At 32.3% G+C, this 25,218-nt stretch overlaps 1 protein-coding gene across 17 annotated transcripts; it reads left to right on the top strand.

Annotated features, from left to right (window-relative positions):
• Positions 1–15,873: 15,873 nt before the first annotated feature.
• LOC100795415 (aspartate--tRNA ligase, chloroplastic/mitochondrial) lies at positions 15,874–23,985 on the top strand. 17 transcript variants are annotated; one of them, XR_005888994.1, is made up of 10 exons: positions 15,874–16,256; positions 16,368–16,446; positions 16,709–17,058; positions 17,774–20,858; positions 20,954–21,141; positions 21,235–21,306; positions 21,887–21,985; positions 22,093–22,173; positions 22,700–22,751; positions 23,180–23,985. XR_005888994.1 is itself a non-coding variant. In XM_006599110.4 (9 exons), the coding sequence occupies exons 3-7, from the start codon at positions 20,989–20,991 to the stop codon at positions 22,715–22,717; spliced, it is 468 nt and encodes a 155-aa protein (XP_006599173.2). In that variant the 5' UTR covers positions 15,918–16,256; positions 16,368–16,446; positions 20,954–20,988; the 3' UTR covers positions 22,718–22,751; positions 23,180–23,282; positions 23,714–23,985. The 17 variants fall into 17 exon arrangements, 7 of the variants coding, with proteins under 7 accessions (XP_040866266.1, XP_040866265.1, XP_040866264.1 ...); XR_005888996.1 differs by having other exon boundaries at positions 15,914–16,256; positions 16,747–17,058; XR_005888991.1 differs by having other exon boundaries at positions 15,913–16,256; positions 16,368–20,858; positions 23,180–23,282; positions 23,749–23,985.
• Positions 23,986–25,218: the final 1,233 nt, after the last annotated feature.

Below are 25,218 nucleotides of genomic sequence, written 5' to 3'. Positions count from 1 at the left end.
AAAAAAAGCCCGGGAAAAAAGGGGAAGACGGCAGGCAGCTCGTCTCCCCCAAGAGTGCAATGCAATTGTGAAGCTTTGTTCTACATTTTTTTTTGATTTTGAGATAATAAAAAATGATTTTCTCATAATTTTAGTTTTCTATTGTTCTCTCACTTTATCTTTTGATATTGAGACATAGCCTCTTGATTTGTTTGGTAAGAGGGAGATAGGATGAATGAGGAGAAAAATAGAGTAAAACTTGTATGGGTTTGACATATCTTACACTATTTTAATTTTAAAAATCTTTATTTTATTTTTATCATTTCTATTTTCATCTTCTCTACTAATTGAAGGGTAAGAGAATCACCATTATGGAGTGTCCCTTTCCTACTTGTGGGTGGAGAGGTATTAGGTGTTGTGAGTCACTAACAATAACAACATCGAAGAACAAATCCTCTCTCACTAGGTTCCTCACAAAAGTCAGTGTGTGGACAAAATGGCACTAAATCTTAAACATTAATTAAGCTAATATTTGGTTCAAATTTAATGAAATTGTTAATAAATTTATCTTGTTATCATCATAAACATACGCTGTTTAGTAGACTTGTAAGTTGAAACTTGAAACCCATAGCTCTATTTTTTTTTATTCTTGAATCATGCAATTTTCATACTTCAGTTGCACGTGAGTGAGCATGAATAAGAGCCATAGTGTACAAGATGTGAGAGCAACATGCAATGCATAGTACAAATTGATGAGAATCAAGGAGACAATTAGGAAAGACACCACAATTCCAAAGGAATTGATAAGTCACATATCAAGATCGCCATAAGGATTAGGGTCTTTGATAAGATCAAAGGTGACTCAATGAAGAACCCTAGAGAGATAATTCTCTCAATTGGAAAATATCCAATTTCAATAACCAAGATTCTGCCTTTCATTCATAAAATTTGAGATACATATAGTTGATCATAGAATACCAAAAGTCTCTAATAAAAATGTACTAGTGGTAATTATGTCAAGCTAGTCTTTATTAATTAACATGTAAGTCACTCAAGCAACTCAACACAACAACACCAAACATCTAATTACACTCATATTAATATAAAATAAAACTAGATATTATATCTTCATGGGTCATCATCAATTCAGTCCATTATCTTCATTCCTTAAGTTGGTTTATGTAGTTGACAAACTTGAACTTTAATTCTTCTAGATGTGAATTTGCTTTAATGAGAGTCAACATAATTTGTTTTAAGACTTCCTTTGCTTTCTTAGCACCCGCCCTTTGTTGGGATTTAATTCCAAATATAGGGATTCAATCAATCAACCTAATTTCATTCTAGCAGACAACCATTGATCCTAACCACATGCTTTCTATTCATGTATAGAGGAATTACTGTACAGAGATGAGTAGAATCCCTTTGTGTTTCCATACTCAAAATCATGATGAAAACTATATGCGAAAGCGTACCTGGATTAGCCATAATGGAATGATGATGATGAAAGGTTGATCAGAAAATTGGGTTTGATAAATCTTCCAATTGTAGAGAGCCCTTATCTTTCCTTCTCTGGATTTTTCTCTTCTGACCATCGGATTTAGAGAAACTATAACTTCACGCGTTGCACTGCATTACGTTGTGCTCTACAAATGGGGACCATAACCCCTTATATTGGTAACTGCCATCAGTTACCCCAAATTTGATAATTATAATTTGGCCCCTCATCAAATTATAATATCACTGGTATCTACACAATTATCCTTTCATGACATATATGCCCTTAGCCATGCTTTTATATTGATTAAACCACTTTAATCTTTTGGCTAATTATATAATGGTCCTAACTCATTCAATTTTGTGATATATATATATACATACATATATATATATATACATATATATATATATATATATATATATATATATGACCCAAAATTGCTAACAATCTCTCACTGGTCACAAATATATATATCCTTACAATCCTTATGAATGTATTAGACTTTATGAGCTCAAAATTTGCCATTACATTCCTTGAGCATATTCCAAAAATTTTGTCCATTGATTACACCTGCATGTAGGACCAAAGCAGTTTTCATTGTATCAATCACAACTAAACTCATCAATGATCACTAATGCTGACAGAATCAAATGACATAGACTCATCATGAAATGTGTAGCATGAAAATTACGTGAAGGTGGCCTGTACACGTCTATTTTCAACTGGTCCTACTTTACCTCAATGAGATCATTTAATAACCTTAGTGTACAAAGTGTAATAACTGAATAATAAACCACACACACACACATATATATATATATATATATATATATATATATATATATATATATATATATATATAACCAAATATATCCAAAATTCAATGTATGCATACATAAAATCTAACATAGAACATAAAATACATAAAAGTGACTAACTCTCACTAAGCCAAAGATTCCTCGAACTGTAAAACACTCATGTGAGCAACATGCTTATGAAAGACCTTAGGTGGAAGTCCCTTAGTAAAAGGATCTGCTATCATGGAGTTTGTCCCTAAGTGTTCTATGGAAATCTGTCCACTCTGTACCCTTTCCTTAACAACTAGGAACTTGATGTCAATATGCTTCGACTTGGTCGTGCTCCTATTGTTGTTAGAATACAATACAGCTGATTTGTTGTCACAATATAACTTAATTGGTCTTTCAATTCCTTCCACAATTTGCAGCCCCGTGACAAAATTTTTTAGCCATATTCCATGATTTGATGCCTCATAGCATGCCACAAATTTTTCCGCCATGGTGGATGAAGTAGTAAGGGTTTGCTTGGCACTGTGCCAACAAACCGCACCACCGGCTAACATGAAAATGTAACCTAAAGTGGATCTCAAACTATCTAGGCATCCTAAAAAATTTGAGTCAGAATACCCAGTGATCTTCAACTGATCTGACCTCTTGTATGTGAGCATATAGTACATTGTTCTCTTCAAATACCTCATAACCCTTTTGGCTGCTTTCCAATGATCCATTCCTGGATTGCTTAAATATATGCCTAATACCCCAACTATGTATGCTATCTCAGGATGTGTACATACTTGGGCATACATCAAACTCCCTACTGCTGATGCATAGGGAATCTTCTGTATTTCCTGAATTTCCAAATTTCCTTTTGGGCACTGTTTGAGACTAAACTTGTCTCCCTTAGCAACTGGAGTATCCCCGGATTTACATTCCTGCATGCAAAACCTTTTAAGTACCTTTTCGATATAGCTCCTTTGTGATAATCCTAGAATATCCCGAGATCGATCTCGGTGTATCTGAATTCCTAACACAAAGGAGACATCACCAAGATCTTTCATTTCGAAGTTTCTTGATAAAAATCTCTTGGTTTCGTGCAACATGCCTATATCATTAATGGCAAGCAGTATGTCATCAACATATAATACTAGGAAAATGTATTTGCTCCCACTGAATTTGTGATACACACAATCATCAACAAGATTCATCTCGAAACCAAATGAGAGAATTACTTGATGAAATTTGTGGTACCATTGACGAGATGTCTGTTTTAGCCCATAAATGGATTTTGTCAGTTTGCAAACCGTATTCTTTGGGTCTCCTGACACAAAGTTTTCTGGTTGCACCATATAAATTATATCATTAATGTTGCCATTGAGAAATGCCATCTTAACATCCATTTGATGAAGCTCCAAATCATAATGTGCAACAAGAGCCATGATTGTCCTAAAAGAGTCTTTCAATGAAACTGGAGAGAAAGTCTCTTTAAAGTCAATCCCTTCCTTTTGGGTATAGCCCTTCGCCATAAGACAAGCCTTATACCTCTCCACATTACCATTGGAATCTCACTTGGTCTTAAAATATCCATTTGCAACCAATGGGTTTCACACCTTCTGGTAATGGGACAAGTTCCCAAACTTTGTTGTCTTGCATGGACTTATACTCCTCATTAACTGCTTCAATCCACTTTTCTGAGTTGGAATCTTGCATGGCTTGATGGAAGTTGACTGGGTCATCTTCCATCATACCATTATTTTCCTCATGTTCTTGGAGAAATACCACATAATCATCTGGAATAGCACTTCTCCTTTCTCTTGTGGATCTCCGCAAAGGTATTGACTCATGAAGCATAGGTTCTTGAGGATCCTGAGTTTGTTCTTCATGAAAGACCAAATTATCTTGAGTGGGAGATTCAATAACAATTTCTTGTAGAGGTTCCAAATTTTCTTTATCAAAAGCAATTGTATGAATCGGTTCTGGAATTGTTACCGATTCTTCTTCTAAGACAAAGTCTCTAACCTTATTCTTCCCCCTAAACTCAATATCCTCAAAGAATGTAGTGGTTCCCGTCTCAAACAGTGTCTTTAATTTGGGATCATAAAATTTATAGCCCCTGGATCTTTCAGAATAACCAATAAAGTAGTTGCTCACTATTTGGAAGTCCAATTTCCTTTCGTTTAGCTTATAAGGCCTTGCCTTAGCTGGGCATCCCCATACATGAAAATGTTTCAAACTAGGCTTTCACCCAACCCAAAGCTCATAAGGTGTTTTGGCAGCTGCCTTGGTTGGCACTCTATTTAGAATGTAAGTTGCAGTCTTTAGTGCCTCTCCCCAGAGTGACTCTAGTAAGTTAAAATGACAAATCATACTTCTTACCATATCCTTAAGAGTTCTGTTTCATCTTTCAGCCACACCATTCATGCTAGGTGACCCTGGCATGGTGTACTGTAGGACGATTCCACATTCCTCTAGGTACTTGGCAAAAGGCCCCGGACGTTGTTCACTTGAACACATCCAGAGATTGTGACTTTTCATATATAAGAAACAAGTATGGATATCTAGAGTAATCGTCTATGAATGATATAAAATATCGTTGACCATTCCATGAAGGTGTATGAAATGGCCCACAAATGTTTGTATGTATCAATTCCTAGACGTTTGTAGCTCTATATGCACCTAATTTCTTGCTTTTGGTTTGTTTACCTTTAATGCATTCAGCACAAACATCAAAGCTTGTGAAATCAATGGAATCCAAGATTCCACTTGACACAAGTCGTTCAATTCTGTTCTTAGAAATGTGACCTAAGCGCTTATGCCATAATGCTTCTGAGTTTGTATTATCAATTCTACGCTTAGTACCACGCAATTCTGCATTAAAGGATTCACCAGAGGAAGCTATAGTATCAAGTAAATATACATTATCATTAACCAAGAGTGAACCAGTTCCAACAATATATGAATTAAAAGACAACCTGAACACATTGTTTCCAAATGAACACAAATAACCCAATTTGTCCAAATAAGAAACTGAAACCAAATTCTTTCTAAATGACGGTACAACAAAAGTGTCTTTCTAATCCAAATAAAAACCAGTACATAATAATAATCTAAAGTGCCCTATAGCTTCCACTTCTACCGATTTACCATCTCCAACATAGATCCGTCTTTCAAAATCAATTGGCTTCCGGTAGTTTAATTTTCAAATGATCAAAGTTAAAAAAATGCACACACATGACCTCTATTTATAGCCTAAGTGTTTCACAAAATTGGAGGAAAATTTGAATTTCAATTCAAATTTCACTTGAATTTGAGATTGAATTTGTGGAGCCAAACTTTGGAGCCAAAATTTCACTAATTATGATTAGTGAGTTTTAGTTATGGTTCAGTCCACTAATCCAAGATCAATTCCTAGATTCTCCACTAAGTGTGCTTAGGTGTCATGAGACATGTAAAGCATGAAAGACATGCACAAAGTGTGACTATATGATGTGGCAATGAGGTGTGTTAAGCAAATGCTCACCTCCCCCTATAAAATTTAATTGGATTGGGCTTCTACCAATTCAATTAAATTTATTTCCAACCACACACATCAAATATTCACTTAGTGCATGTGAAATTACAAAACTACCCCTAATACAAAAACTAGTCTAGGTGCCCTAAAATACAAGGGCTGAAAAATCCTATATTTCTAGGGTACCCTACCTACATTATGGAGCCCTAAATACAAGGACCAAAAATAATGAAACCTTAATCTAATATGTACAAAGATAAGTGGGCTCATACTTAGTCCATGGGCCCGAAATCTACCCTAAGGCTCATGAGAATCCTAGGGCCTTCTCTTGCATCTTTGGCCCAATCTTCTTGGAGTCTTCTATCTAATGCCCTTGCGGGGTAGGATTGCATCATTCCCTCCCCCTTGAAAAGGATTTGACCTCAAATCCCGAGGTTCTTGAAACTCTGGGCTTTTTTCCTCAACACCTGTAAAAAGAACAAAAACATATGTATTAGTGGTGTTTGGTATATTGAAGTAAGGTAAGGTCTGAAAACCCATTTCCTTGGCATCTTCCCATGAAGGAACATGGTTCCTCACCAACTCAATGAGTGGTGCTACGAGTATAGAAAAATATGGGACAAACCTTTTGTAAGAGTTTTTTAAGTCATGGAAGCCCCAAATTTTTCTTATACTTGGGGGAGTGGGCCACTCAGGAATGACCTTTATTCTCTTAGGGTTCATGGGAACCCCTTGATCACCATTTAAAAAATTAAGAAAAGTAATGCAATAGAACATACCTTTTCTGTATTTTCATGTTGATTATTCCTACCAAAAAGTATGACAAACCTAAGGTGTCCCATTTGAGTACCTAAGTTTGTATTGAAACTAAAAATAAGAACAAACCTACCTAATGAGTCCTTATGTATACAAATCATGAAGATTTTGGGTGCACGAGTGATTTTACAAAAGAGTGTTGCACCACTCAAAGCATTCATCATACCACCTATTTTAGGGATTTGGTGCCTAATAATACCTATTTTGGGCACCAACAAAGCACAAGAATTTAAGCTCTTGCGAACCAAACCCTCATCCAACAACTCCTTTACTTGAGGAATAAACTCAAGCCTAAGAGGTGTGGCAATGCTAACAAGTGTCTTTTTACAAAGGAGAAAATGTGGAAATTTCTTTAATATTTGTCTTTATTTCAAAATGTCTTTCCTTCTTAGCTAACCTCTTGGAGGAGACACTTACCTCCTTACACTCCTCCTTAACCATTAAAGGTTGTCCTTCTTCTTTGGGGTAGATCTCTTTACTAGATTCTTCCCCTTTTGCTTCTTCACTTTCACTAAAGGAAGGTGAAGTAGTAGCCTCATCTTGGCTACTATAAATGTCTTGGCCCCTCATAATCATGGTTTTCTTGGTGGGGCATTGAGAAGTAATGTGCCCTCTTCCAAGACATTTAAAGCACTTTATGGAGCTAGTCTTCTCTTGCATACTAGCCTTAAGGGGTTGCTTTTCTATTGTCTTCCCCTTATCATCTTTGGGCTTAGAAGGTGTCACCCCTAAGATTCCTTGACCTTGGTCTTTCTTTGGATAAGAGTGAAAGCCATAAGATTTTGAAGTAGACTTCCTTTTAAGTTGTTGCTCTACCCTTATTTCCCAATCTAAGTAGGCCTCAACATTATCTTTTCCATGGAAATATGGGAGGCTAATGTTAACCTCTTGAGGCCTTCTATCCTTTTCTCTTCTTTGGGAGTGATATTTAGTATGTGAACTATAGCGCCCTCTATAATAGTCGCTAAGTTCTTCACTTAAACTCTTGCAAGAGTCATGACTACTATAGGAGGCATGTTTTTCTCTTTTCATTTCTTTCATTATTTTTCTTCTTTCTTCCTCTCTTATTTTCTCTCTTTCATGTTGACTTATTTCTTCCACTCTTTTTTTACCTTTTTCTTTTCTCTCTTGTTTTTCTTTCCACAACTTAAGGGATCTCAATTCATCTAATATCTTATACAAGGGTTCCTTAGGAGTAAAACCCTCACCATTAACACTAAATGAAGAATGAAGACTCATGTTGGTTCCTAAGTTATGGTTCTTTCTTGTTGGGGATTTGAAAACAAAAGGTAAAAGAAACTATGGTTGAAACTAGCCAAAATAAACACTAATAGAGGTGTGAAAGATAAGGTAAAAACTAATTGGTAAAAGGCAAGCTATCTAGGTGGTTTGACAATGGAGGGTAAAGGAAATAAGCTATGAAAGTAAGCAAGAAATTAAAGTACAAGAAATGCAACTAGGCGGATCCTAAGAGTGTTTGGATGACCTCATTTAAGGTTCCCAACAAAACACTCACTATCCTAAGAGAAAATTGCCTAAAATTATTACACACAAATGGAAGTAGGGTGACCTATTGGATTCTCCCAACTTACTTCCAATGAAAGGCCTTTTTGTTACAAAATTTGAAAGCAAAGCAAATTGCCAATTACAAAAAAAAAAAAAGTCCTTAATTGTGGTGGCTATTCTCTCTTTGGTGTTTCACTCAATTTGGAGTGTTTCTTAGTCTAATAGCTCTTAAGGTGGTTGGCCCCTTGCTTCTTGACTCAAATTCTTCAAGGTATGACACCAATCCTCCTTTCCAATTCCATATATGGCAACTCACAAGCAAGGAAACAAAGAGACAAGCAATAACCAAAGACCAAAAAAAATGAAATGACAGATAAACCAATAGAGTTTTAACAAGTTAAATTTTCAAGAATTATTCAACAACTAAAGCAATGAAAAGCACACAAAAGCAAGCTAGGACTCAAAGAGAAACCTAGAATGACTCTAGAGTAAAGTAGAAAAACTAAAAAGAAAAAAAGACTCAAGAAACCTCTAGTTTTGACACTTGTTTTCACAATAATTTTCAATTGAATTTCAGAACTAGGATTGGTATAAAATAGGAATCAATTATAGAACAAATTTTGAGTCAAAACAACAAGCACACTTCCCTTTCACTTTTTTTTTCCTGGACACTGATTTTTCTGCCAACTTGTGTGATTTTTCTTATTTTTTCCTTTAATCCAAATCGCTTGGTTCTTTTTTCATAATTTTTTTCCATATGTCTAGAAAATTTGGTAAAAATTTCAGCTCCAAAAACGTAGTGACCAATTCCCAGTAATTTATACAAGTTCATATGTTCAAGCTGCCAGCACCAACGATTTCAACTTAGAAATCAAGAGTAGTGTTTATGTTGCTTAAGGCTTGGATAGTTACAATTTGTGTTTGCTTATGCTCAATTATCTTGAATAACACAATTCAAGAGAGCTTAAGACTTATTTGATTCACAAATCCAGCCACAACTCAGCACCACAACTCAACTTCATCATAGGCATCATGTAGGAAACTTAGAAAACAAAAAAAAAAAAGAGTTCAACAATAAGACTACTTCTAGGAATTGATTTAGAACATGTTATGAACTAAATAACATGCATGAATTAGACTTTAAATACAAAAGATAGGCTAAGAATGACAAGAATACATGAACAAATGTATCTAGAATTCAATCAACAAAATAAAAATTCAACACAAACTTAGAACATAATATGACAATTACAATGACTAAACATGACTCTAAGACAACATGGATTAAGTGATTTACACTTAGATTTTTTTTTGTTTTTTTTTCTAATCAATATTTTGGAAGAAAATTTAGATCTAAGGTTCAGCACCAGAATATTATGAATGAAAAATGATAGAACCTAAAATCAACACAAAAACATGATTCAAGAGTAGATCTACAAAATTTGAACCATAGAAATACAAGAACATGTGTAGATCTAAGATTTAATCGGTTTATTTTTTTTTTTGAATCTACTCTAAACAGCACCAAACCACAAGACAATGGAGGATATACATGGAGAATAAGATGAAGAACAGGGAATTAAAGAGAATTCACCGAACAAAAAGATAGAGGAAGCAAAAGAACATCTCCTAGATGAAGATGCTCTTGATACCACATGGTGTAAGCTCCATTGGAGCTTGTAGGCATAGGATCTTCTTCATCAATGGATTCCTTTGCTTCTTGGAAGATGAATGGCAGTATAATGGAGAAGGAAGAGAGAGAGAAGACTCCGCTTCAAGCAGAAGATGAGTCTAGAAGAAGCTCACCACCATAGGAGACCATGGATAAGAGCTTGGAGGAAGAAGGAGATGAATGAAGGGAGAAGGAAGAGAAGAGCACGGAATTTTATGCTCTAAGAGAGATCTGAAATCTGAAGTTTAATTTTCAAATGATCAAAGTTAAAAAAATGCACACAATGACCTCTATTTATAGCCTAAGTGTCACACAAAATTGGAGGGAAATTTGAATTTCAATTCAAATTTCACTTGAATTTGAAATTGAATTTGTGGAGCCAAACTTTGTAGCCAAAATTTCACTAATTATGATTAGTGAGTTTTACAAAACTACCCCTAATACAAAAACTAGTCTAGGTGCCCTAAAATACAAAGGCTGAAAAATCCTATATTTCTAGGGTACCCTACCTACATTATGGAGCCCTAAATACAAGGACCAAAATTAATGAAACCTTAATCTAATATGTACAAAGATAAGTGGGCTCATACTTAGCCCATGAGCCCAAAATCTACTCTAAGGCTAATGAGAACCCTAAGGCCTTCTCTTGCATCTTTGGCCCAATCTTCTTGGAGTCTTCTATCCAATGCTCTTGCGGGGTAGGATTGCATCACTCCAGAAGCTAACCACCAAGTGTTTCTAGGTACTGAAGCTAAATTGACCTCAGAACATACCAAAGTAAGAAACATACCCTTCTTTTCATGCCAAGCATGATATTTGGTACATTTCTTCTTTACATGTCCAGGCTTATTGTAAAAGAAACAATTGTCACCCTGATTTTGTTTCTTTTGTCCTGGACCCTTAGCAGCTTCATTCTTTGGGCTCCTCAATTCTTTTTCTTTTGCACTTATCCTTAGAGGTACTCACAACATGAGCACTTTCAGTCCTTTCTTGCTTCAACCTTTCCTCTTCTTGCACATAGTATGAAATGAGCTCATCAAGAGACCATTTCTTCTTCTAACAGTTATAAGAGATCTTAAACTGACTAAACTGTGAAGGAAGAGAAATCAGTACTAAATGAATAAGCAAGTCTTCTGATAGCTCAAGCTTTAGTGCCCTTAATTTTGAAGCAATATTTGACATTTCCATAATGTATTCCCTGACATTTCTTTTGCCTTGATACTTCATGGAAATCAAGTTCTGAAGGAGAGTACTTGTTTCCGCCTTATCGCTTTTTGCAAAGCGCTTTTCAATTTCAGCAATGAATTCTTTGGCACTGGTTATATCATCTGAAACAACGCCCCTAAAGACCTCAGGAATGCCACGCTTAATGATATATCTCATCACAAGATTCCCAATGCACCATTAATATCAAGTCTTTGGACAATGATATTAATTGCTAATGAAATCCTTGTTGTAAGTTCAAACATTGATAATAAAAGCATGTCAAATAACAAACCCATCTCAATACTAGAAAAATGCAATTTAGCAACCGAAATTAGCGACCGAATAATTTTAGTCCCTGTTAGTGACCGAAGTAGCAACCACACAGTTAACGTTGCAACTCGCGACTGAATTTGCGACCGAAATCGATCGCGATGTCTAACTTGTGTCAGCGACTGCATTAGCGACCGAAATGAAAGGTCACTGAAAACTTCAGTGGCTGTTTCGGTTGCTGTATATGTATAAACATAAAAGTATGTTAGCCACCAAAGTGGTTTCGATCGCTATATGAAGATTACAGCGACCAAAAATAATTCGGTCGCGATGCATATTTCTGTTTTGAGATTAGCGACTAAAATATCCTTTTCTATATAATTGAAGTAATAAAATTTTTATTTATTATAAATCGTAATAAATATATAATATACTTAAATATAGTTTATACTAGAAAAATATTGAAATTAGTATATTAGTAATATTTTTCAATTAAGAAAATAATATTTACATTATTTGATTGTGATAAATAAGCCATGCTTATCATTAGTCTTTTAATTTGTGTTTTTTACAAAATAAATATTTAAAAATGATAATAAATACCCTTTATATTTTGAAAATATATGATAATCAAAATTTATAAAATTAAGTAATTCAAAATATAAGGTATAAGTGTAACACCAATGATTCATTAAGTTTTAGTATGACATAAGTGAAATTTATGCATTGATGAATATCCAATTTGACTTTAGTACAACATGTGCATTGAGCAAGGTCCAATAAGATGCAATGCGTAACATATGCATTCACTAAAATCCTAAATTTACTTTAATTTAAGGCTTAATTGCAAAATCTGTCCCCCTATTTTACCTATTTCACCAAATTGGTCATCCTATTTTTTTAATTCACTATTTGAGTCACTAATTTTAACTAGGGGTGAGTAAACAGACTCGGGTTCATGGATTCAGATAACAGGGCCTATGGTTCGCGTAGGTCACAAACCATTTTTTTTTATAAAATCCATGGCTATGTAAGATTTTGGGTCCGTCTTGCATAATCCGCAAGCTATGTGGGTTTGGACCACGGGGTTCATGGCTTGACCCACAAACCCGCAACTACTAACCAATGTCAACCCAAACCAAATTAATCCTAAAAGCCTAATAGAAAATTTCTTTTCATTTATGTTGAAAATTTATTTGATTGTGTTAAAATTTTTATAATTGAGTATTTGTTAGAGATTTATTAAGAATTTTTAAAATATATAATTGAGTGTAATTGACTTTTTTTAAGAAAAAAAAACTATATTTATTTTCAAATTAAAGTGTTTCTCTAAAAGTTAGGCTCGCGAGGCGGGTGCGGACCAATGTATTAAGTTCGTGTAAGAGTGCGGGGCAGACTGGTCCGTCTGCTACCAATGTGGACTTATGTAGGGTGAGTCGGCCCGCTTACCCACTCCTAATTTTAACCGTTGATGATTAAATTTCAAACATTGATTATAATAAAAAGTTGACTAACAAGAACCATGATGTTTAAAATGAGAAATACATTCCTTTGTCACGACATCTAAGTGCTCATTTGAATATTTGGTGCAAAATATAATATTAATATAAATTTTATGCAAAAATAGTTTAAATTCAATTTTTTATTTATTATATTTTTATAATCTTATACATTATCTTTTAAAATATAAAATATAAGATAAAATTTTATTTTCACATAAATTAGAATATGTATATTTATTATGAGTTTTGTTTATTTTATATATTATATTTATCTTTTAAAATAATGTTTCTGATTTAATGATAACATTTTTTTTATCTATATTAAGAAATTCATTTTATTTATTGTAATATAGATACAAATACTGTCAATAAATTACATAAATAAATATTTTAAAAATAGAAAATTTTCTCATTTTATTTAACTACATTTATTTACTATATAATTTTATTCTTTTAAAAAATTAACCACTTGATTAAACAAAGTTAAATATTAATAAAAAATACTATTGTAATAAATAATAAAAATATCCTAATCTTAATATATGTAAAAAAAAATACTATTCACATAAATTAGAATATATATATTTATATAAGCTTTTTTTTATTTTATATATTATAATTATCTTTTAAAATAATGTTTCTGATTTACTGATAACATTATTTTTATCTATATTAAGAAATTCATTTTATTTATTGTAATATAGATACAAATACTATTAATAAATTACATAAATAAATATTTTAAAAATAGAAAATTTTCTCATTTTATTTAATTACATTTATTTACTATATATTTTAATTCTTTTAAAAAATTAACCACTTGATTAAACAAAGTTAAATATTAATAAAAAATACTATTGTAATAAATAGTAAAAATATCTTAATCTTAATATATGTAAAAAAAAATACTATTCACATAAATTAGAATGTGTATATTTATATAAGTTTTTTTATATATTATATTTATCTTTTAAAATAATATTTCTGATTTAGTGATAACATTATTTTTATCTATATTAAGAAATTCATGTTATTTATTGTAATATAGATAAAAAAATACTGTCAATAAATCAAATAAATGAATATTTTAAAAATAGAAATATTTTCATTTTATTTAAGTGCATTTATTTACTATATAATTTAATTCTTTTAAAAAATAACCACTTGATTAAATAAAGTTAAATATAAATAAAAAATACTATTCTAATAAATAATAAAAATATCTTAATGTTAATATATGTAAAAAAAATACTATTCACATAAATTAGAATATGTATATTTATATAATTTTTTTAATTTTATATATTATATTTATCTTTTAAAATAATGTTTGTGATTTAATGATAATACTTTTTTTATCTATATTAAGAAATTCATGTTATTTATTGTAATATAGACAGAAATAGTTTCAATAAATTATATAAATAAATATTTTAAAAATAAAAAATATTCTCATTTTATTTAAGTATATTTATTTACTATATAATTAAATTCTTTAAAAAAATTAACCACTTGATTAAATAAAGTTAAATATAAATAAAAAATACTATTCTAATAAATAATAAAAATATCTTAATATATGTAAAAAAAATACTATCATTAAATTAGTATTATGTAAAATAAAATTTAAATAATGTGATAAAAATATATAAGGCTATATATATAAATCTTATATAAGTTTTGGATAGCAATTCCGTGCACACGAAGTGAGGAGTTTCAGATTGTCTTGATGAAAGAATATAAGCAAATGAATTAAAAATAATCTTTTAATAAATTAATTTAAGAGTAAAATAATAAACTAATTATACTAATGTACAAACTAAACTTAGTTATAATGAAATTTATCTATAAAAAAATATTTGTAATATTATTAAAAAATAAAATACATTCCAAAAAGTTATCTATCTTTTATCTATATGTATTATATTTTATTTTATTTTTCTCTATTTTAATTTATTTGTATTTAGTATTAGAATTTTTTTTATCTGTACTTCTCTCAAATTCAAATAGAAATAACAATAAAAAAAAAACCGCCAAAGGCCTGATTATGAGTAGGGTCTAGGCTAGGGGTGGGTAAACGGACTCTTCTCCATGGACTGGCTTGCGGGACCTGCGCAAGTTACGGACCAATTTTTTTAAACGGTCATTGTGTCATATTTTTGAGTCCGTCCTGTTTAACCCGCGAACTATACCGGGTTTGGCCCGCAGGATCTACGGGTTGTCCGCACCCGCATTAGGTTTGATTTGTGACCCTGGTCCAATTATATTAGGTTTAATCTCCTCTTTTTTTCACTTTAAACTTTTCTTTTAAAACAACATGAAATATATTAGATAAGATAAAAATTTAAAGATAAAAATAAAAGATTTAAATTAAAAGATGATAAAATAAAAAAAGGATAAAATAACAGAAATAAAAGATTAAGATAAAAAATATAAGTGATAACATGATAAAAATATTTCTTTTTGTTATTTTCTTGATCTTTTTTTCTTTTAACCTATCATTTTCGTATCTGCAAGTCATAAATAATAAAAATATCAATTCTTATCATTTAAGCTAAAAATAATTTATTGATAAAAAATTACATTCTTATTCATAAAAAAATGAAGATAAATTTATTGATATCAGATGTCAAATTTTATAAAATAACATCCTCTAATAAATTTTTTTTTCAATTTTTTTATCAATTCAATATACAATTTTACGTAATTAGACATTTGTAATAAATATATAATAAAATAATACCTATTTAGTTATATTTGAATAACATATTGTATGTTAAAATACAACGACGAAGCAAAGTATTAATTAATTTGTGAATTTTTTATACTTAACTAAATTTATTTTATGAAAACTTTGAATTCAATATGTCACTTTACAAAGTTTAACACGGTGTTAATTAATTTTATAAATAAGATTAAGATAAAATAAATTAGAATCTTATAATCACTCAGTCAACTGATTTTCAAAAACTCACTTCACGGGCTTATTATGTTAAAAAAACACTTTCACATAAAAAGATTCTCTTATTTAATATATATATATATATATATATAATTTAGAAAAAGTATGACATGTTGATTATTCATTGAAATATCAAAGAGAGGGGTCCCAATGGATATTTTATTTTATTTTATATATTGTGATGATATGGTTTTTCAGCTTAATTTATAGGCTTTAAATTTGTGTTAGTAGGTAAAATAAGAGAAGGGGTGAGGGGGCGGCACCACCTTTCCTTCCCTCCCGATTGCCCTAGGTAAAAAATGTATATAGTTCTTTTCTTTTGCATCAATTCAGCGGCGACGAAACCGCAATAGATCTCCGTTTCTCGCCAAACAAACACAAAATAGCTGCCTTCAGCGGCGACGAAACCGCACCTTTCTTTGGCTTCCTCGGAGCCACCGCTACCCTCGTTTTTTCCTGTAACTAACTCATCAAGGAGGATCCATCTCTGAAACATATTTTGGAGGAGATAGAGACTGGTGGTCCTGCTGCTATGATGAGGTTTAGAAGCAATTTTTCTTTTTAATTTTTTTTTTTGCTGTGTTGACATTTCCATGTTTCCCCCATAATATTGATGTCAAGTAGCTTCTTAAGTGATTCTTTTTCTTTCAGGTACTGGAATGATGAGGAGGTTTTGCGGAAGTTGGGACAAACCATGGGAGTTTCCTTAATAAACGTGTAAAGGGATTAGGTAGCTTTTAGCCCTTAATATTATTTCTTTATTGTTGTTATTTTATTTCCACATCTTCTGTAAGGAGGATCACTTATCTTCTGAATTATTTCTACTTTTTAATTTCTTTTATTAATTTTAAAAAATCCATCTTAGAAGGTGGCTTAAATTTTTTTTAAATTTATTGAAATTAGACATTTATTATTTCTACTTTCATGGGCAAGTGTTTTTTTGTATGCCGCTATACATGGGTTATGTGTTTTTTTTTTTGTCAACTTTGAAGGAACCCAGAACATAAACTGTTCATTGTCAACTTTGAAGGAACCCAGAACATAAACTGTCCTAAAGCTACTTGAGAAAGATGCTTTTCTGTAATTGTAATGCATGATGCCATGCTGTCACCAACAATCAAAGGGGAAACTGAGGGGAAGAAGGCATGACTTCGTTATTTATCTTTTGGTTTCTTCCAACCGTTTTTCTTTTTGGATAAAATGCAATTTACTTTTTGCCAGATGTTTCCGTGATGAAAATTTAAGAGCTGATAGACAACTTGAGTTCACCCAACTAGACATGGAAATGACCTTTACTCCTTACGAGGATATGTTAACACTTAATGAAGAATTGATTAGAAAGGTTAGACTACACTATCTGTAATCAGACCTCTCTAACAGCTTATAAAATGCATATTATTCATTATTTTGAAACTTGGAAGTAATAAAAGCTTATCATGACTTGAGGTGGAAATTCGGAACAAAGGAATAAGGTATAAATTGAAGGGAATTTCCTTTAATGATTTGAATTGCCAAATGCCATCATTGAAGATTTAGAAGCCTGTATAAATATCAACTGAGAATGCAGGACAACTAAAGACAAAATTTAGAGGCAAACACCTTGTTCTTAGATCTTAAAATCTCATTAAATAGCTTTATGAGCCAAATGGTACCTTTTTCTTTTATATATTTCCTAATTTCAACTGGAATATTATCAAAACCAACTACTTTATCATTATACATCCTCTTAGGAAGAGCTTTTTTTATTTCTCCAAGTTAAATTCTGTGATAGTAAGCAAATTTTTTTTTGATATAGATCTTTTATGTAAGTGGATTTACGTAAAGATGGCTATAATAATTGGATCATATTGCTAATTGGTGAGTGATTGAGGATGATTTCATCATAATAGCCTTTTTTCTTGGTGTACCCAATTCAATTGGAAGTCCTTTACATTCAAAAAATCTGATTACATTAACAGTTTATCGTTTTTTTTGAGTTTTTTTTTGGTAATTATGGTCAGTATATGATCATCGATTTTTAAATTGTATAATTGATTTTCTGATTATTTTTTTACCAGAAGTAGTAAAGTTGCAGGAAAAATGGTGTGAGGATAAAGAGAAAACAAAGGAAGAATATGAAGGAGACAAGCGATGGTAACTCAAAAAATTATAAATAGGATGAGGGTTGCGAGTGGATCGAGTACCTTTTCGGATGGCAATGGGCCAGTCTGACTAAGAGTGATGAGAGACAGGTGAGGAAGCAGGATCCATGGTTGGAGGACTAGTTGGAGAAGGATGAGAATCACGAGGGGAGGCTTCAGGTACTGTAGAATTAGCTGGCCGTGTCCTGTGATGATATGTAAGTAGAGGTAGAGAGACAACTTCAATTGAATTTGGTAGAGAAGATGAGACTTCATTGACATTTTGGTCGGAGTTACCTAGAGGACAAGGAATTGGCAGTACTTCCTGGAGAGAAGAAGAATGATCTACAGAGGATGAGAAGAAAGGTGTGTCTTCAAAGAAGGTTACATCTGCAGACATATAATATCGTCTTGTGATTGGAGAGTAGCATTTGTAACCCTTTTGAAGACGAGAATAACCCAAAAAGACACATTTTACTGACTTAGCTGAAAGTTTGTCTAAATCAAGGGAAAGATCATGAACAAAACAAGTACAACCAAACACTCTAGGAGAGACATGAAACAATGGGTCATGAGGAAAGATAATTGAGTGAGGAATTTGGTTTTCAAGAGAAGAAAAAGGCATCCTATTAATTAAGAAGCACGCAGTAAGCACTGCGTCTCCCCAATGATGTGTGGGAACATTAGAATTTAACATTAGGGAATGAGCAGTTTCAAGAAGGTGACGATTTTTCCTTTCAGCTATGCCATTTTGTTGAGGTGTATGAGGACATGTGGACTAGTGTAGGATACCTTTTGAGGATAAAAAAAAGGAAAGATCATGAGAGAAATATTTTTTTGCATTATCACTTCTGAAAATCTTGATTGTTTTTTCAAATTGATTTTCAATCTCATTGCAAAACAACTTAAATATGGGCAAAAGTTCAGATCTATCTTTCATTAAATAAACTCAAGTACATCTAGAGAATTCATCAATGAAGGTTACAAAATATCGAAAACCAAAAGATGTAACACGACTTGGTCCCCAAATATCAGAATGAATGGTAGAAAAAGCCGAATCACATCTTTGTACAGTTTGAGAAAATGATGACCTAACATGTTTTTCTAGTTGACAAGACTCACAGTCTAAGACTTGAAGGTTTTTAAGACTAGGAACCATTATTTTCAGCTTGGATAAACTTGGGTGACCCAGGCGATCATGCTAAAGTTTGGGTTTTGAGGATGCAAAACAGGATATTAGAGAGTTGGATTCTAAATAATACAGTCCTCGTGATTCATGTCCTTCTCCAATTAGTCGACCTGTCCCATGTTCCTGAATAACGAATGAATTAACGGTAAAAGTTACTGAACAATTTAATGAGCGAGTCAACTGACTTAATGAGATTAGATTATATGGACACTGAGAAACAAATAATACAGAATTTAATTTCAATGAAGGAGATAATGAAACTTGACCACTTTCTTGAGACGTAACTTTGGACCCATTGGCTACAGTAACAAGGTGGGGAATCTTTGAAAAGAAAATAGATGAAAATGAGGACTTGTTACCAGAGATATGATCAGAGGCACCTGAGTCAAGTATCCAAGGGCTAGGACTTCCGATTGATTGAGAAACACATGCTGTTGAGAAACATGGTATTGATGAAGATGATGCTTGATTGCTGGATTTCTCGGACTTGAGCTTCAAATACTCTTGGTATTCCTCATCAGAAAACTTAGACTCAAATTTTTCTGACTTGGATACCTGTGCCACTTTGTCAGGGAAGTCATGCAAAGAGTAACAATTTTCTTGAGTGTGGCCCATCCTCTTACAATATGTGCATTGCGGACGTCCACTTCTTCCATTGTGGCCTCCTCTACTGTTACGGCCTCCCCCTCTCCCACAAGGTGTCACCATGGCTGATGTTTCCATAGCATCAGTGAGATTTTCATCCTTCAACGCATGAGGTACACGGAGAAGCCTAGTAATGAGAGAATCCATCGATGGGACTTGATCTCCAGCTAGGACCTGATCACGTACATGATCAAAATCTGAGTGTAAACTCCTCAAGATAAGGACCATGTAGAACTTGTCCAGTTTCCTATTCACCTCTTCCAATGAATCAGCCACAAGAAACCTTCTCAGCTCTTCTACTGCTGCCCGAGCTTTACCCATATGTGCAATCATGTCATGGTTAGATTGCTTGAGAGCTGTAACTTTCACAGTCGCATCAAATAGGCTTTGAATATCGTTGGCGAAGATCTCTTGGGCCTTCTTCCAAAAAAGATGACATGTTTTAAAAGATCTGAGAATTTTCAAAACATCTGACTCAACCGATTGCCACAGAACATCACATAGTTGATAAATCTACCTTCTCCCATTCAGGTTTCTTGTCGTTTGGAACAGCATTGACGTTTTTCTCTAGGTGGTCATGGTACCCTTGACCAAGAAACCATAACTCAACTGAAGCAGACCACGACAAATAATTTTTCCAGTTGAGCTTGGCAGTTGCAATGGTTGGGGTTCCAGAAAATGAAAAAACAGGACCAGAAGTAGCCATTTTGACCCCAAAAAAAATTCCGGCGAGATTTTGGCGGCCGGCGGCGATAGACGGTGGCAGACGGTGGCCGGAGGTGGTGGCTGGCGGCGGCGGACGGTGGCCGGAGGCAGCGGACGGTGGCGGCGACGGTGATGGTCGGAACCCACTCTAATGCCAACTTGAATTTAAGTGTGAGGAAATTTCACTCACATGACTCTTGATATTCATGTTTCAGCTTATAATTTATAGAGTACAAAGCATAAGAGAGAGAAAGGGGGAAAAGACAGCCTAGCCTAGTCTATGTGACAAGCTAGTCTAGTCTATGTCTGTTGACTTCTAAAACAAGGAAAACATATTTAGTAATAATGCATACAAATCTAATTTAGAAACCCCAAAAGATATTCAACAATACTCAAATTCAGCTCTTAAGAAAGGTGATATTTACAATGAAGCATTCAAATCTGGTGCAAAGGGTTTGCCTTTTCTCAAGGTCTTGGATGATGGTAAAGGATGAATTTGCTATTAATAATATGTATTTTTTGATATTGGGAGATATTTATTATATTCCATTGTCTATTGTGCAAACCTTTGATTTTAGGGAATATTGAGGGAATCTCTGTTTTAGTATCAAGTATGGATCCTACAACCAGAGGGAATTTGTTAAGGCGATGCTCTACAGGACCAAGCGATCTGATTTTATTTGCAGTGGGTCATCACACATCTGTAAATAAAACTTTAGACCGTCTTAGAGTTTATGTAGCCCATGACCTAGGTTTGGTTGACCATGTAAGTTAGTGATTGGTTTTATGCAGTGGATCACCATGCTCTCTTTCTCAACTCTTTTTCTAAAATTATTTGGTTATTTTGTTCGAGTTTTAGGGCAGGCATTCAGTTTTGTGGATCACTAATTTTCCGATGTTTGAGTGGAATGATCCAGAGCAAAGGCTAGAGGTCTGTTCTGCTTTTAAACCCAACAGTGTATTTCTCAATATAATAAATGTCTTGTTTTGAAATTGTATGACCGTTCTTTGTCGTTACAGTTTTTGCTGTTTTTTCTCTTTTTTCTTTAAACTTATGTCATTGTGTGAATTGGCAATTTTCCTTTCATCAAGCCCTGAATTTTACTCAGTTCCTTTGTTTAGGAGGTTTTAAAATATTAGTTAATGCACTTAGGAAATAGTACGTTCATGTATCACATGACAAAATTCATTTAGTACTCCTGGGTATTGGTGTTTAGGAAGTTGTACTAAATTAATATTAGCCTAGGAATTAGGAAATAATCTCCACTAAGTCTATCGACTAGTCTATACGTATGAATGATATGTAGAACTGAATTAATTCTCTCTAAAATATTCTATTCTATCTTTCTCTAAATCTCCCCTAAATTGAAATGGATGGCCTGTGGTTAGGGCTTGATTTTTTGATCTTGAGGGAAAAAGATGTCCTAGTAATATGTTTGGGTATAATAAATCATTTCCTGGTTATCTCTGTTACTGTTCTTGCTATTATTCTGAATTATGGTCTAATTCAGGCTCTTCATCATCCTTTCATTGCACCAAATCCTGAAGACATGAATGACCTTGCATCTGCTCGTGCGTTGGCTTATGACATGGTTTACAATGGAGTGGAGGTAAGAATCATTTCTGATTACTTTCCCTTTGTAAGCTGTGAGGCAGGTGATTTGATCACTGATATCTGTATCAATAACAATATTAATTTGTCCCTATTTTTTGTCAGATTGATGGGGGAAGTCTAAGAATTTATAAATGTGATATACAACAAAAGGTTTTGGAGATTGTTGGCATCTCAATGGAGCATGTTAGTGGAGCATTAATCGGAAATAATGACTACGTCACCATTCCTGTGCTTAGTTGTCTTTTTATTTATTTTGCATCTTTCTATATTTATAAAATGCTTCAATGTTGCCAGACAAATTTAAACTAGAATTATGTATGGTTATTGTTTTCCTGTGTCCCATTACTTTTTTCCGAATTCTTAACTGAGATCTGACTAGTCTTATTATTTTAGTTACCATCCTAATAATTAAAAGGGGTACAGATCTTAATGGAAATAAAACTTAAGAGATCTAAAACTGAATGGCTAAAGGGTAGGAAAAACACGAGCCTATTAAAATTTTACAAAATGCTTTCCAAAATGGTACAGATCTTAATAGAAAGAAAAACTGAATAGAATTATTTTGTTTTGAGATGTGTTGATTTAGTTTGAAAGCTTATGTATGGACTTGCACTGATGCAATGAATTTCCTTGTATATGACTCCATATTTATTTTGTGATAAGTATCTTTATGCAAAATACAGTTTTGACTTCTGTTAAATTAATGCAGAGATACTTGGCGGGCTGATGCTGTTTTTTATGAAGCCATGCACTTTAATCGGGTATGATATAACATTGGTTTGTGTTGGTAGGCTTTTCATATGTTGGGCTTTAGGTTTGTATCTATTTATTTCTGTTTTTAGATATAAGCAGGAACTAACCAAGTTAGGCATTTTGTTTCTTTTTGTATATGGTTATGATACCCCCGTACCATTATCTACACTTTTTTTGTTTAAAATTTTTTTATACATAAATTAAGAAAACAAATATTTGAAGATAATAGTATTTTTTTTAAAAGACAATAGTATCTATTATTAGAGAATAATTTTATTAAAATATTTTAATCTCTTTTTTAATTTTAATAAATATATTATTAAGTCTTTCAAAGACAAGAGTATTTATTAGAGGTAAAGTTAGAATCAACTTTTTAATATCTCACTAAAAATTGGAAACATTAATTAAGATGGTTTTTTTTTTATATATTTAATAGAGGGGGCCAAAGGCCTAAGAAGAATAGCATCACTTAATAGCAACTAGCTTAGGAAAGATGATTGTTACTCTAACATCAGGGTATCAACCTCCAAACTACACAGGTACGTAATCAACTCTACTTTAACAATAGGTAAATAAATTATAGTATCAATAGTAATTAAATTAATTATTATTTAATAACACTTTTTGAATGATTATGTTGGGCAAAATGTGGAACAAGAATTAAAATTTACAGCCATGAAGTTATGAGGGGTTAACGTGAATCAAGTGATTCCCATAATTATGGCTAGTGGGTATCTTGTTTATTTGCTCTCTACTATTTTTCTTCCCTTTATTTTATATGCTCTTTTGCTTATTTTTTCAATTATTTTTATTTTAACAATTATTTATCCTTTCACTTGATATTCCAATTGAACTTGTCTGATGTTATTGCTTGTAAATTAACTACGTAACTGCATCCACTGCTCAATAAGTTCTTATCTTGTTCTAGCAAATTCATGGTTTCATTATATATACCTTGTCACATATACAGGGTAGATTATAAAATTGATCAGTTTTTGGGAAAAGGAATTCATACAGGACATGAAGTTGTGGCTGATAGAGAATCATGATCGCATAGTCAGGAGATGTGGATGAAATTGAGCATCATGTTGACGATGCTCAAGTTGATCATTGACTCTTGGCTATTGTTTTAGTTTGATTGTCATGTTAGTTATGAATTTAAACTATATTAAACTTTCACATTGCATTTTATTAAACTTTGAATTTGTACTTTATCAATATTTAATTAGAACTTTGTTATTAGATGTATTTATAGATTATGAATGTTCACTTTTTTATACAAGTTTCATTAAATAGTTTAATTAAAAATTATATTTACAGCGGGTAATTATTAAACATATTAAAATCTAATAAATGAAAAAATAAAAATAATGACATATTTTCTTTGAACAAACGAGTTGTTTTTTAATTTATTTTAAATTTAAAAATTAATTATTCAACTAGACAAAACTTTCAAAATAAATTCTAAAATGTAAAATTAGCGATCAAATTAGCAACCGAAATTATTATTTTTTAAAACTTTATTATTTAGTAATCGAATTAGCGACCGAGTTAGTAACCCATCTTATTTTAATTTATTTTGTATTAAAATTTAATTACTTGTTAGTGACTGAATTAGTAATCGCATCTTATTTTAATTTATTTTATATTTAAAATTTAATTACTTGTTAGCGACCGAATTAGCTACTCCAACTTTGCTGATTTGGTCCCAAGCAAAATACCAACCAAATATCTAGCGACCGAATTTTATGTGCTTGCGACTCAGCAGTTCGGTGGCGAAATAACAACCGAATAGAAAATTTGGTCGCTGAAGGTTTAGTGACTTGGGTTTTTGCAATATACATGATTCGGTCGCTATTTTGGTGGCTAAGAGTTTTAACGATCAAATATATCGATCGCTAAATCATGCTTTTTTTGTAGTGTCTTTTGATGTGACTTATCTCACTTGTAAAACCTCGTAATTATCACATGTTTAACATCACAGGTGTGTATGTAACTTAATTAAATGATAACTTTCCTTTGGGTCAATCATCATATTTAAATAATCACACACGTCAACATTTAACATTTCTCATGAACAATCTACACAAGAGAGATCACTTTGGTGATATCTTGAGTCAATTAGCCCATTTAAATGATAAATAATTAAAATGATATATCATAACTGAATTCTGAACATTGATGCATCAAATCCAAAATTAAAATGTTTCATGAGTAAATTATTTTAACTTATTTATTTTAAATTTCAAAAGTCTATGATTATTATTTTAATATACTATAGTGGCCTCTACGAGTAACAACAAACACATAAATGATACATTTAAATTTATTATATCAAATGCTTTATATCATTGTTCTTATTTGTTTCCTCAAAAACATTGTATCTAATGTATGTATGTTGTCCAAACATCATACATGAATCAAGTATGGGTTACTCTGATATCAAATATTGGGATTTAATTCCAAATATAGGGA

Source organism: Glycine max, chromosome 16, assembly GCF_000004515.6.
Source record: "Glycine max cultivar Williams 82 chromosome 16, Glycine_max_v4.0, whole genome shotgun sequence".
NCBI classification, from domain to species: domain Eukaryota; kingdom Viridiplantae; phylum Streptophyta; class Magnoliopsida; order Fabales; family Fabaceae; genus Glycine; species Glycine max.
Note: the sequence above shows the minus strand (reverse complement) of the source record. Positions and strands in the feature narration are given on the sequence as shown.

Bases quoted from the DNA above. Each gene is read 5' to 3' on its own strand.
- LOC100795415 (XM_014769007.3), top strand. From the start codon at position 16,810: ATGATGCCATGCTGTCACCAACAATCAAAGGGGAAACTGAGGGGAAGA. The intron at 17,059-21,886 runs GTTAGACTACAC...GGTCTAATTCAG, and splicing joins ATGAAGAATTGATTAGAAAG to GCTCTTCATCATCCTTTCAT. The intron at 21,986-22,092 runs GTAAGAATCATT...ATTTTTTGTCAG, and splicing joins TGGTTTACAATGGAGTGGAG to ATTGATGGGGGAAGTCTAAG.